Below are 12,860 nucleotides of genomic sequence, written 5' to 3' on the forward strand. Positions count from 1 at the left end.
GGAACACAGCAAGAGGACCTGGATGAGAGGAACAACTGAAACAAAATTCACTACCCTCGTCCTCACTGGTATGATTCAGTGCATGTCGAGGGACCATGTCCATGTCCATGCCTGGCAGGACCCAGGCATCTGGTCTAGGGAAGAGAACCACAGCACACAGCAGACCTTGAAGACTGCTCTTTCCACCTTGCTTTCTGTCTCCTAGGCTGGAGGGGAGGTATATGGAGAAGAGCTTTAGAGGCAGAAACCCTCAGAAACCTTCTGGTTCAGTTCCTCATTGTACCATGAGGAGATCAAGTCTGAATAGGTGCGGGGACTCACCTGGTTGCCCGTACTGTCAGGACAGTGTCCCACTTCCCAGGGCAGTCCTTCTCCCCCTCCCCTTGTCCTCTCTCACCCCACTCCCACCCCCTAGGATTTCCCAGCTCTTAAATGACATCTGCCTGGCTGTCCTCTCACTTGATGGCATCTGTGGCTAAAGCCCGCATAAGCATCATTCCACCCGAGGAGCCATAGTGTTCACTCTTGTTTAGAAATAGGGGGGCGGCCACACAGAGACACAGCAGGTGTCTTGAGAAAGATCACTGCAGAATGCGAATAAGATAACCTTTTCAACAAATGTAAGTCAAGAATCTAAAAAGTGACCACTCCCTTTGCTTCAACATTTCTGCTTCTAGGAAATCATCCTAAGTACATGATCACACATGGAAACAAAGTCTGATCTGCAAACATGGGCTCAGAGTAAAGATTGTATTTGCAAAAAGGCAAGAAGCAACCTGAGTATCCAGCTGTGGGAGCTTTCCTTCATAAACTATGACACACCAGGGAGCTGACATTGTGCAGTAACGGCTAATGACCTGGGAGAAAACTCCATACATATAAAGTTTTAAAAAGTATGTGCAAAGCTATATATTCAATATAAACCCTATTTTGGTTTTATAAATGTTTGGGGGGGCCGTGGGAAAGGCTGCAAGGAAATATATCAAAATGGAAAGCGTGCTTGGTACTGGTGTCTAATTGTTATTTTTAACACTTCTCTGATTTTCTCAATTTTTTTCCCATTTTAAAAAAGATGAATTTGCACCAAGTTTAAACTCAGAGATGCACATCATTAAGAAGGAACTCTTGGGTAATGTTTTGTCTTCTCTGACACAGGGACCCAGAGCAGAGCCTGCGGATGCGCACAAACCCCATGGCCCAGGATGGTACCTAGAGGAGCCAACTCTTGCCTGTGGTTTGAGCTCCTTAAATCCCAAACCATGTGGAATCTGTAGGAGGATCTCATGCACAGCTTGGGGCACCTTCTCTCCCTGGGCTTGCAAGACACTCACCTGACTGATTGAGCTATTTTAGCCCCTGGCCCGGGTGCTTTGAGCCTTAATTCTTTCATTGAGGCAGCCTACCTCTACCATGCTGGAAAAATACCGCCCAGCAGCCTCTGTCACCTGGATCAAGAGAGGCCACACAGGGTCACAGAGTGGGGAAGCAAACAAGGCCCCAGCTGGGGTCAAGGAGGGCACAGAGAGCCTTGAGGAGGAAGACCAGGAGAGCCAGGAGACCCGGTAGTCGGGGGGGAAAGGAATGGGCTGGGCCAAGGCAGCGAGGAGAAGGGTCCCTACCTCTCAGCCAAAGGGAAGGGCGTTGGCGAGGGGGACCCAGGAAAGAAATGTCCCAATGCTGTGTCGATATAACTGCCCCTCAAAGGTGCCTCCCCCACCCCACCTCCAGCCACCAGCTTCTGGCCCCAGGGCTCCGGGCCTGGGCGGCGCGTTACCTCATTGTTGGTGCCCACATCCAGCAGGACGGGGAGGCACTGCTGTGGGCTGACCCCTCCGCACGCCGTGTACAGGGCCAGCTTGCCCACGGGGATGCCCATGCCGTAGCAGCCCAGATCTCCCAGGCCCAGGATGCGCTCGCCGTCCGTCACCACCACAGCCTGGAAACAATCAGGGAAACGCCTCTCGTGACACAGTGCTCATTTTGTCACTCCTCCCACGTCGGGCCTGACAACTGGGAGCTGGATCTCCTCGGCTGGGGGCCTGACAACTGGGTGCCGATCTCCTCTGCTGGGGGATGGAACACCGGTCAGGGAAAAGGCCAAGGGATTCATTCCAGGGCAGGTGGCAGTCCTCCCTGTCCCCAACCCTGGCGGGCTGGTGAGAAGCCCCACTGAGCTGGGCGGACACCTTCCCCCCACTGGGAGGTTTAGGGTGGGGGCTGCAGAAACAGCTGGAGGGAAACCAAATCTGGTCACTCTCCCTCCATGAAACTAAGCAAATATTCCCAGCTCGAGATCTGGGCACAGGGACGTATTGAAAGGAGACCATGAGGGACGAGTGTTCGTGTTGCCGCCACAGGCCCAGGGTTTTGAGGCCGATGGAAGTGCCCTCTGCTGCTGGGGTACAACAAGTCCAGCCTGCAGAGGGCAGGGCTCTCGTGGAAGCTGCTGGGGTCACTGCTTCCTATGAACCCCAGAGGGTTCTCAGGCTGTCCTGGGGTTACCACTGTGCTCTAGCAAATAATCGCTGGAGGCATACTACGTGCTACTTCGGGCTTACTTGCTAACAGATGTTGGTGAGGCTGACGGGGGTAGAAATTACTACGATTTTGACAGATATTCACTTACTCATTCCTTCACTACATATTTATGAAGCAGCTACGTGGCAGACACGAGGCCAGATCCTCTGCTCATCTGTAATCACAAGTCTGTATGGATTCAGGCCTTAAAGGACTAAGGGGCAAAAAAAGAGATGAAACATGTCTACTTCGAATTAATGACTCTGGAGGGAGAGTGAGGGTGCGGAGCAGCACGATGTCAGTGGGGACTGAGAGAAGAGAGAGTTATTGCCAGTAGGGTAACCTTTTGTAAGGAAGAGAGGACCCAGGTGCCACCCCTTGGACAGGAGAAGGCTGTCGGTGGCGGGGGGGGTACAGTGCGGAGGAAGGAGCGTGATATGAAAGGAAATTCAGAGGCAGGATGGTGGCGGGGAGGGTGTGGGTGTTGTGTGGGGAACAAGGAGATGCTGGTCGCATGAAAGGAGAGAATAGGAAGTCAGGCAGGAGTCAAACCATGAAGGAACGGTCTTGAAAGTAAAACCACAGAGATGCCCCCGGGTGACAGTGAAGTTGTTCATAGGTCACCCCAACCCGCTCACCATCATTGTCTTCCTCCATCTTGAAATGAGTTATGTTTACGGGGCCACCCCTCCCTCCACTGGAGCCTGGCTTTGACCAGGGCTTAGGAGCAGCTGAGGGATGGATGTCCCAGAGCCTCACGTGTTGTGGTCCCGGACATCACAGGGCTCAGCTCAACCCATGCAGGTGCCACACTGAGCTCTGGGGATAAAGACATGAAGACCCATTCTTGTCCTGGGAGAGTTTATGATCCGGTGCCCAAAGGGCCCATGGCATCTTAAGCATGTCTACGCTCCAGCTCTCTAAGGATAAGGGCATGCAAAGGCTGGTGCTGCCTTTTGGTAGCGATTAAGTACAGAGATTCTTACAAACACTCCTCTGCTTCTGCAAAGGGGACTTGGGGAGGAGGGGCAAGAGACCCACGACCATCATGACTGTCCCCCTCAGACTGATCCACTGCCTCTATGGGGAATGTTCTCAACCTGCACGCACCTGATTCTCCCCACGGCCCTGGCAGATAGGTGAGTCTGGGACTCTTATCGCTGTCTCACAGGTGAGCAAACAGAAGCTCTAAGATACTTGACACATGTGTTACATATCAGCCAGATGCCAGGCACTAGACTGGCTGTTTCCACATTAGGTATCTTAGAAAGATTAGATGGCCTACCACAGTCACCTTGCTTGTGCACGAGGCAGGTCAGGATTCGAACCAGCTGTGGGGTTCCTGGCTCCGGGCTCCTTCTACCACCATGGCAACCAGGCTAAAGCACCTGCGCTCTTGGTCAAGTTCTGCACTGCCCCTGTGTGACCCTTCCCACAGCTCGCCTCTGACCCTCTGCTCCTGGGTGAGCCTGTTCCTTCATGCTGCCCAGACTCCGGGCATTTCTCTACTACCTCTCCTGATCAAAGCTTCCTTATTCCATTCCCATCCTCTTAGAATTTCTCTCCATTGAGGGGCAGGGAGTTAACCAGAGGTGGGGTAGCTCCTACTCCAGGGTGTTATCCCTACAATTCTGGGGCCCTTCCAGATGGTGACCGGGATCTGCAGGGCTGCCTCCCAGCCTGAACCAGGCAAGGGCCCTCTCCTGCACGGCCGCCTCCTCACTTCTGCCTGCCACCCTCTTTCCATTGCACGGAGCTGGTGGCTGGGTTATTACAACAGCTTCCGCCCAGACACATCTTTCCTCCTTCCAGTCTCTCCTGCCAACCAATGTCACATACATTGTGTCAGAAGCCCATTTTCATTACTCTGTTCCCAGGCTCAACGACCTTGAGTGACTTCGAACTGTCCATAGAATAGAGTCCAAAACATTTAACGCCTTAATGATCTGAGCCCAGGATATGTTCTGACTTATCTCTGGTTACTCATCTGCACACAAGTACCTACTCCAGCCAAACTGGCCTCCTCACTCCTCCCAGACATACTCTGAACTCACATATGATCTCCTCCTTCTCAGCCCCAAAGTCCTCTCTGCTAGAAGGTCCTTCTCTTTCTCCTGTATGCAAAGCCTGCCCATTACAATCTAATGTGATTTCCCCTAGCACTTACGGCTGCCACACAGCTAGCCTGCTTGTCCTTCTTGAACGCTTGCCTGCCACAAACATCGACTAAGCACCGACTGCTGCCAAGCCTGCATAAGGTGCTGCATAAACATTTGGGTTCTTATTTAACATTTTTTAAAATGCACATTTTATCTCACCAAACAACCCAAAGGTTAATGGCAGGAGTCCTGAGTCTGATAACCAGTATTTAAATTTAGGCTTCTTGATAATGCACCATATGTAATCTTGGCTAAACAGATCATTTTTCTGAGTTTTAATTTTCCACAAAATGGGGGATAATCAGACCTAACTCATCAGATTTTTGTAATGATGAAGTAATATTAGTCTCATTTTAACCAGGTGCCTTTAGTAAGTGATCAGTGAATGGTTGCTGCGCTTTTGATTATAACAATGGTTATTATTTGGGACAAAAATCCTATATTGGATTTGTAGTTGTTTTATCTTCTCTCTAGTTTAGCATTACCACAAGAAGGGCATGCCATAAGCATCTGTTAAATCAGTGAATGAAATGGAACCAAGAGGAGGCCATAGTGGCCAACTGCCCAGAAAGTCAGCCATGCAAGTCTTGGGGCTTCCACTGTCATCTCGAAGCACATATTGCCACTTGTATGTTAATAGTCCTCCCAAATTCCTGAGTCCCTAACCAAATGAATCTGCTTTTCCCTTTATTCTTTTTATTTTTAATTTGTTAATCAAAAGTTTTTAGAAGATTTTATTTATTATTTATTTGTCAGAGAGAGAGAGAGAGAGAGCGAGCACAAACAGGCAGAGGCAGAGAGAGAAGCAGGCTCCCTGCCAAGCAACTCCATCCCAGGACCCTGGGATCATGACCTGAGCCAAAGGCAGCAGCTTAACCAACTGAGCCACCTAGTCGTCCCTCCCTTTATTCTTCTAAATCTTTCACTTCTGCTGTCCTCCCTCCCTCTGTTATCTTGTATCTCCCAAGCTCAACTCCTCTCTGTCATTCGTCAAACACAGCCACTGGTCACCAAATTCTGCTGAGTCAATATGCTCCTTACTTTTCTATTTGTTCCATGCATTGTCGTTGCCTTGGGTGAGCCCATCCATCTCATCTGACCACTGCAATGGTCTCCTGATGGGTCTCTCCACTCTTGGATTTCCCCTTGGTCCATTTCATTTTCCAAAGCACACCCAGCTTTGTCATTTCCTTACCCCACACCTCCAATGGCTCTCAATGCCTATGCAATAAAGCTCAAACATCTTCAACTGGTGGTTTAAGGCCTTCCGCAGTCTAGGTCATCTGCTTTTTGAATTTCTTTTTTATCCAAATGAAATAATTCCAACCTTGTATAAGGTTTGTACTTTCCTGACCTCATGCCATTTTACCCCTCAATCCCTATGATCTTCCTGATTCGAATCCTACCATCCTTGTGTGCTTCCAGGAACAGTATGGAAGTCACCTTCCTCCATGTTGCTCCCTTTCCAGAAGTTGTCACTCCTTCCTCGGAGTTCCCATGGCATTTTTCTCTCCAGAGCACCTATCACTTTCTTGCTTGTATTATAGTTAGATGAGAACCTCATCTTTCATAGGAGTTCTAAGCTCTTATAGGCAAGTAAAGGTTCTTGTCATCTTTGGTTCTTCAGGTACTTAGCATGTTGCCTGCAGTGTGAGAGGAACTGGATAAATGGTGGCCAGTGGCCAGTGTGGATACAACATGGAGAACAGAGGCTCTCCACGGGACTGCTTCAACCTGGTATGAATGAACAACTTCAGGGAGAAGCAAATAGCCAGAATCTTTATCTGTAAAATGGGGGTAATAATAATCACTTGAAGTCACTTACGTAAAGCACTTAGCAGATGCTGCGTGTAGAGGATATGCGGATGTGCCCCCACATCTCCCTTTCAGGACCCAAGGAGTCATTCCCTCAGCTGAGCCCTCAGGGGTCAGCCTACTCTGTGAATTTCCTTGACCAAAGAGAGCCACTTTGCCCAAGTCACACCCAGTTCTTTTTTTTTTGTTTTAAAGATTTTATTTATTTGTCAGAGAGAGCGAGCGAGAGCAAGCACAGGTAGACAGAGTGGAAGGCAGAGTCAGACGGAGAAGCAGGCTCCCGACGGAGAAGCAGGCTCCCTGCGGAGCAAGGAGCCCGATGTGGGACTCGATCCCAGGACGCTGGGATCATGACCTGAGCCGAAGGCAGCTGCTTAACCAACTGAGCCACCCAGGCGTCCCAAGTCACACCCAGTTCTGAAGGGCACCTGACCACAACCAATGACTGATGGATGCAGGGCTATAAGGCCCGGCTCCCCTGTCCTGACTAAGGGCCACCCTAATACCAGAGGCTCCTCATGTGCTCAGCTGAGTCTTCCTTAAGGCTTCACTCTGCCCAACCTCTCCCTTGGCTTTCTCCTGTTTCCCTTCCCTCTAGAGGTACTGATCCCAAGAATACTCCCTGATAGACTAACATCCATCTCAGAGAATGTTTCCAAGGACTACCCTCCTTCTGACCCTGAGAACAGAGTGGGTTTAACACATGGTGGGCCTGGGCATAGCAGGCAGGCACCCGGCACCAGCACCTGGTCCAAGCTGGGACGCCCACGTGGCTGGTGCTCAACCCCAGAGGCTGCTCCCACCCCCCACCCCCATCCAGCTGTCTCTCAGCGCCTGCCCTAGAAACTGCTGCTGGGCCTGGGGTGAGGTAGAGATTTAGGAGACTGGGAAAGCTGTGGGGAGGAGGGCTGCTCTCAGCTCAGTCTTCCTCAGGCTTGAGGCAGTGTCCACTGTGGGAAAGAGTCAGAACAGCAGTTCTCACTTCTCTCCATCCATGATTTATGCCGGACAGCTCTCTGGGCGGCCTGGCCTGCCCCCTCCCCCATGAACAAGAGCGGCCTGCAAAACTTCGTGGTCCCCTAGTCCTGGGCTTTGGCCTCAACACCCCCCCAGCCTGCTTCTCTGATACCGCAGTTCGCAGTTCCGCCTTCTGGCTGGGAAACCACGGGAAGTCACCTTTTATCTTCTGAGTCGGTTCAGAAGCTCCTCTGAACCACTTGTCCTTCCAGCCAAGAGGCTGCCACCATCAGGGTGTAAAGATACCCGTGCCCTGGAAAACTGCCTCCTCGACTCAGCAGCGGAGAGAGGGTGGCTCAGCTATAGGGCTCTGGGGGTGTCAGCTCCTACTCACAGATGACTGTGGGCAAGTCACAGACCTCAGCTTGCTCACCTGAGAAACGACACACCCCTATCCATCCTTCAGGACCCACTTTGGGGGTGTCAACTGCACCCCTTCCTTCTCCACTCTGGTCACAAGGACTGTGAGAACCAAAGGAAATAATGAGAGGGAATCCACACCAGCTCCAAAGTACCCTGAAGGGGATTCCCTGCCTAGGGAGGGAGACCTTTATCTCTTTTTAGGGCAACTGGAGGAAATACACAACAAACAAGAAAGACTAGGGTTGAACCTTTGAAAGGGCAGCCTTAGGGGTGAGAGGAAAGGACCCTCCAGCAAAGGCCAGTGGATGGGGCAGGTGGGAGAGTCGGGTAAGCTGGGGTGGGGGGAGGTGCCTGAGCAGCCCTGTCTTATTTACGTGCCCAACTACGGGCCCACTATTTAGCCAAACTATGGGCTCCTGGTATTTCTAGAGAAAGCCATAAATCCAAGTTTATATGTTTCTTTTTCTAAATGAAGTCTCCAGATTTTAAATATTGCTTACAAATTCAAAATTTTCAAAAATAACTGAGGACCAAGTCAAACATGTCTAGGGGCCTCATTGGCTGCCCCTTGGTGGCCCGTGATTCCCAGGTAGGAGGGCCTCCTCCTGGGCTACTCTTGGGCATCTGCACTCTCTGCCCTGCATGGCTGCATGTGCCAGAGCCGTCTCTTCCACCTCCAGCAAGGACAAGGCCCATTCGAGTGCCTTCTAGTATCGTACAGACTTCATAGCTCGTCCTCACCTTAACAGAACAAAGACCAGAGAGGTTATCTGCACATCCAGCAAGTGAATGGAAGATTCCTGATGTCTGACTGCAAAGCCAGAGCTGGGTCATCTATATAGTTACCAGGGACTGATCTCAGGGTCTCTCCAAAGGGAGACAGAAATAAAGGGCGGAGGGAAGGAGTCAGCCGCAGGCATTCCCTTGTCTGCTCCCAGCTCCTGCAGGGGGAGAGGCCAGCCAGTCATCAGGATGCTAGCTCCTCGCCTCTGGGCTCCCCTCTTGGGCATCACAGACACAGTCTATGCAAGTGTTTCCAGGTCATTCTCTCTCACCAGACTTTGGGCCTGTACACCTTCTTGATCCTGGGAACTACAGGGAAATCCTACAGATGTTTACTCAAAAAGTGTGGAGGGTAAGGGAATTAGATGCATTGGTCCAGATATGCCCATGGAAGCTTGTTTTCCTGAGAGGCTTCGGACACCTCTCTGTGTCGGAGGTCTGCTCCAGTCCCTCCTACTCTGGGGTGACCTAAAGCTCCACTGTTCTTCCTCTGAAATCACAAAAGTGGCTGTCTCCAGCTAATTGGTACTTAGCACTCACTATGTAAAATGTTCTCAAACTAAATGTGTTGAAGTCAGGCAGCAAATATTTTCTAAGTTGCGCCCTGACCAAAGGAGCAACTAGAGCCTGAAATCCAGCCCACGAGCCCCTCACCGAGGCTCTGTGCCAGCCTGGAGAAAGGAGCACCTCCTTCCTACCGGTTAAGAGGCACCGGCTTCCTGTCTTTCTCTTTAACAACTCGTAGGCTGTGCAAAGGCGTGCTTGTGTTGGTGGGGGCTGCACGGCCCTGCTATGGGCTCAGTGCCTGTGGCCTCAGAGATGCTCCTCACGGCCGCTCCCTGGGTTCAGGCTCCTCGGGTGCCTACTGTGTGCCCACTCTGCACAAGTTTTCATCGTGGGTGAGCAGCCCAGGCTGGAGTCCGGGTCAGTCCATACGGCCTCAGCAGCCTGTCTGCTCAGGGCAGGCTGGAGTTGGCTGTCCATCCAGTGAGCCGGCTTCCCTGAATGTGCTCAAGATTTTATTAGAGCTTCATCTTTGACATGCCCTAGAAACTTGCTTCTGGGACTGAGACCAACACCTGCAAGGCCCAGGCCTGCATATACCAGAGTCTGAGCAGATAAGCGGAGCAGAAAAGCCCACACTCAGACAGAGAGATGTACGAAATGAGCTCTTCACTGCAGCCCTAAAGGCCATGAGCCCAGGCAGTGGCTTGAGCCCGGCTCTTAAGAGCCATGCTTCTGCCTTTCCTGCTCTGGCTCCAAATGCTGCCACTCCCCAGGCGGCCAGAGGTGTGTGAGGAGAAGCTGAGCTCAGCACCTAGCAGAGGGAGACAGGGGAAACTGAGGAAACTGGCAGGAACAGGAGGGAGAGTCTGGAGAGGAAGCCATGATGGAGGGCCTCTGCCTCCCATCAGCTCCAACCCTTCCCCAGCTCGTGTGCCAGAAATGCCTTTGCCAGGCAGCTAGCAGGTGTTTTGCATTTTTGCGCCCGTCATTTGCAGAGGCAACGATGATCTTAGATGTGAACGCCCATCATACTCTTTCATAGATGTTCCCTGTGGCAGGAGGTGATCTGGGCATGTAGCCAGAGGCTAACAAGTTTCTACACAGCTGTAGCTTTTAGATTTCAGAACGAATATATACTTTGCATATTATAGTATATCCTGCTTATTATATAAAAATGTTTTCTTCTTAGAGTATTTGAGTACAGTTTGTATTCCAGGCAGAAGTGGCAGGTTTTTTTCATCACTCTGCATACAACTACCACCTGCCCCCCCCACTCCTGTGTACACGAAGGTGGGCAAGTTCTGTTCACCATAAGCTTTGCCTCTTCTTGCAGAATGTCCCCACTCTGTGTCCTACACTCTCCAAAGCCTTATCCAGTCAAACTCTATCCCTCAACTCAAGGTCCCTGCTCCAATGTCACCTCCCTCATGAAGTCTTCCTAGATTCCCCTCAGGCTGAAGGTTATCTCTGCCTTTTGGGCACACCCTCAGCTCTCTCCATGTGCTTCATTTATCTCTGACCAAGTTCCTTGTTAGTCTTTTGTGTCTCTGTCTTATTTTCCCCAGAAAAGTCAGCTACTTGAGAAGAAGGTCTATCTGATTTTCCCATATCTGCCATGGAAGCTGGCACTGTATATATAGTAGGTACACAATACACACTGAACGGATTTTCAGACCACTGCTATGAACAATAACAATGATAAGGGCAATGTCCCCTGGGTGTGGGTGGCAGAAACCTCTGCTCTGTGATGCACTTCTGCCTGGCTCTTAACCTGTCTGGGCTCTGGGCCTGGGAAAGCAGGGCAGTGTCTTGCCCTCCGTGTCACAATGGCTCATTTTCTAGTTGGCCATGACACTGGTCCAGGTTAAAAGGATTCACCTAAGAACAGAGCAGTAACAAAGAAAACAGGATCATACCTTAATATCATCTTCTGGCCAAGAGTTCAGCATTGTTGCAAGGTGGCCCTTGTCATGAATGGTGATGAACAGCCCACTAGGAGAAAAAACACGTACACACAGAGAAACCAGGCAGTCAGACCACAAGACTGCGTACCATTGCATTGTTTAAGTTTTCCCACAGACCTGGGCAAGGGAGGGGTCCCTGGCCCCAAGATTTGAGAGGGCCCAGCCTTGGCCTTCCTCCAAGTACTCCTCTCCACCAAACAAGGACTCCATGTGCCCCATGGGGCTTGTGCTCTCCAGAGGTGGCACCTTTCCTTTTTCCCTCTAGACCAGGCACACAGGACCCCAGAATTCTTGGACTGAGGGACCCCGAAGGCTGCTTCCAGAAACCCACGTTGGCTTCTTCTCCAGGTCCCCCCTTCTGAGCACAGACCACACCATGGTGGGCAGACCGCTAGGCCTGGGGCTGTGACTGGAGCTTAGACATGTGGGTTGTGGTTGTCAGACACAGGTACAGGATGCCCCAGGCAGTGGGGGATGGAGCTAGGGCTGGGGCAGGGAAGGGCTCCTAGCTGGGAGCCACGTCTCCCCCACAGTGCTGGAGCATGGGACTTCTAAATTCAGACGTGGCCTTCCAACCTAGCGGGAAAATAACGTCTGTAAAGGCAGGAGGGTGGATTGTATTTTACTTAACAGTGCATACGCTTGGATTTAGAAACTTTGTGTTTAGACCTCTGTATGTGGACCTGGGATCAGGGGTGTGAGAGTATGTGTGCCTGGGCTGGTCTGTGCTGCTTCCTTCCTTTCCTTTGTTCCTCCAAAGCATCTAGAACCGCTCTTCTTGTGAACAAGGCACTCACTCTGGGTCGCCAACGTGAGTAGCCTGGGGAGGGGTGCGAGAGCAGCCTCCCCCCTCTCACTGCCCTCACTAACTCAGAGAAGACTTCCAAACAGTACTTCTCATGGCTTCGTGAGAGGCTCGGACTTTGGATCCATTATTTAAATCATGCCCTAGTCAACACCGCAAGGCTCGTGGCCCTGCTCTTTGGTCCCAGCAGTCTTGTAAAACTCCCAACCCTGGACACACCTACTGTCTGTTCCCTGAGTACTCCACCTGGGCAGCCAAGGGCAGGGGGAGAAAGCCTGACCACGGGGCAGGCTGACTGGCATCACCATAAATGCTTCATCGGCAACCCACGTTCACTGTCCACCATCGTCCGGTGTTTGCTCTTTCAGTGTTTCTTTGCTCAAGAGTCACTCTTTCTACTCTCTGTAAAGACTATTTTAAACTTTTCCATTCTCAACCCGCCAACGGCCTCACCTTGCCCCAACTCCACTAGTGACCTTGCCTCTGATGTCACATGAAGCCAAGGGATGCATCTCTGTCAGCTTTCCACCACCAAGCCCGCAAACTTCTGCATCTGCAGATAATTCATTTCTTTCGTTCCAATGACTATTCTAAAGTCTTACACTTAGGGATGCTTCTCTCTCTCCCCTAGAGCCATTATCATAGAGCCATAAAACATCCCCAAGTCTGTATCATCTTAAAGACTTCTGGCTTGGGATGCCTGGATGGCTCAGTCAGTAAAGTGTCTGCCTTCGGCTCAGGTCATGATCTCGGGGTCCCGGGATGGAGCCCCGCTTCAGGCTCCTTCCTCAGTAGGGAGCTTGCTTCTCCCTCCGCTGGCTCTTCCTGCCACTCCCCCAGCTTGGGCTCTATCTCTAACAAAAGAAAAAAAAAAAGGACTTCTGGCTTTTGTTAGTGGCAGTCTCTTGGACAGAGAAAACTCTCTGCAGA

At 51.2% G+C, this 12,860-nt stretch overlaps 1 protein-coding gene across 5 annotated transcripts in view; it reads right to left on the reverse strand.

The window, feature by feature from the left end:
* ME3 (malic enzyme 3) overlaps nt 1-12,860 on the reverse strand; it is a 218,813-nt gene that overhangs the window by 72,680 nt on the left and 133,273 nt on the right. For all 5 annotated transcript variants that reach the window (XR_006604189.1, XM_045071348.1, XM_045071347.1 and 2 more), the window contains 2 exons: nt 11,078-11,153; nt 1,775-1,936 (listed from right to left, as the gene is read on the reverse strand). Coding sequence is in view for 4 of the 5 variants with exons in the window: in XM_045071348.1 (XP_044927283.1) it covers nt 1,775-1,936; nt 11,078-11,153 (238 nt within the window). In the remaining variant the exon portion in view is untranslated. The remainder of the gene's footprint in view (nt 1-1,774; nt 1,937-11,077; nt 11,154-12,860) is intronic.

Source organism: Mustela putorius, unplaced genomic scaffold (assembly GCF_011764305.1).
Source record: "Mustela putorius furo isolate JIRA1106 unplaced genomic scaffold, ASM1176430v1.1 tig00003987_pilon_pilon_pilon, whole genome shotgun sequence".
Classification (NCBI taxonomy): domain Eukaryota; kingdom Metazoa; phylum Chordata; class Mammalia; order Carnivora; family Mustelidae; genus Mustela; species Mustela putorius.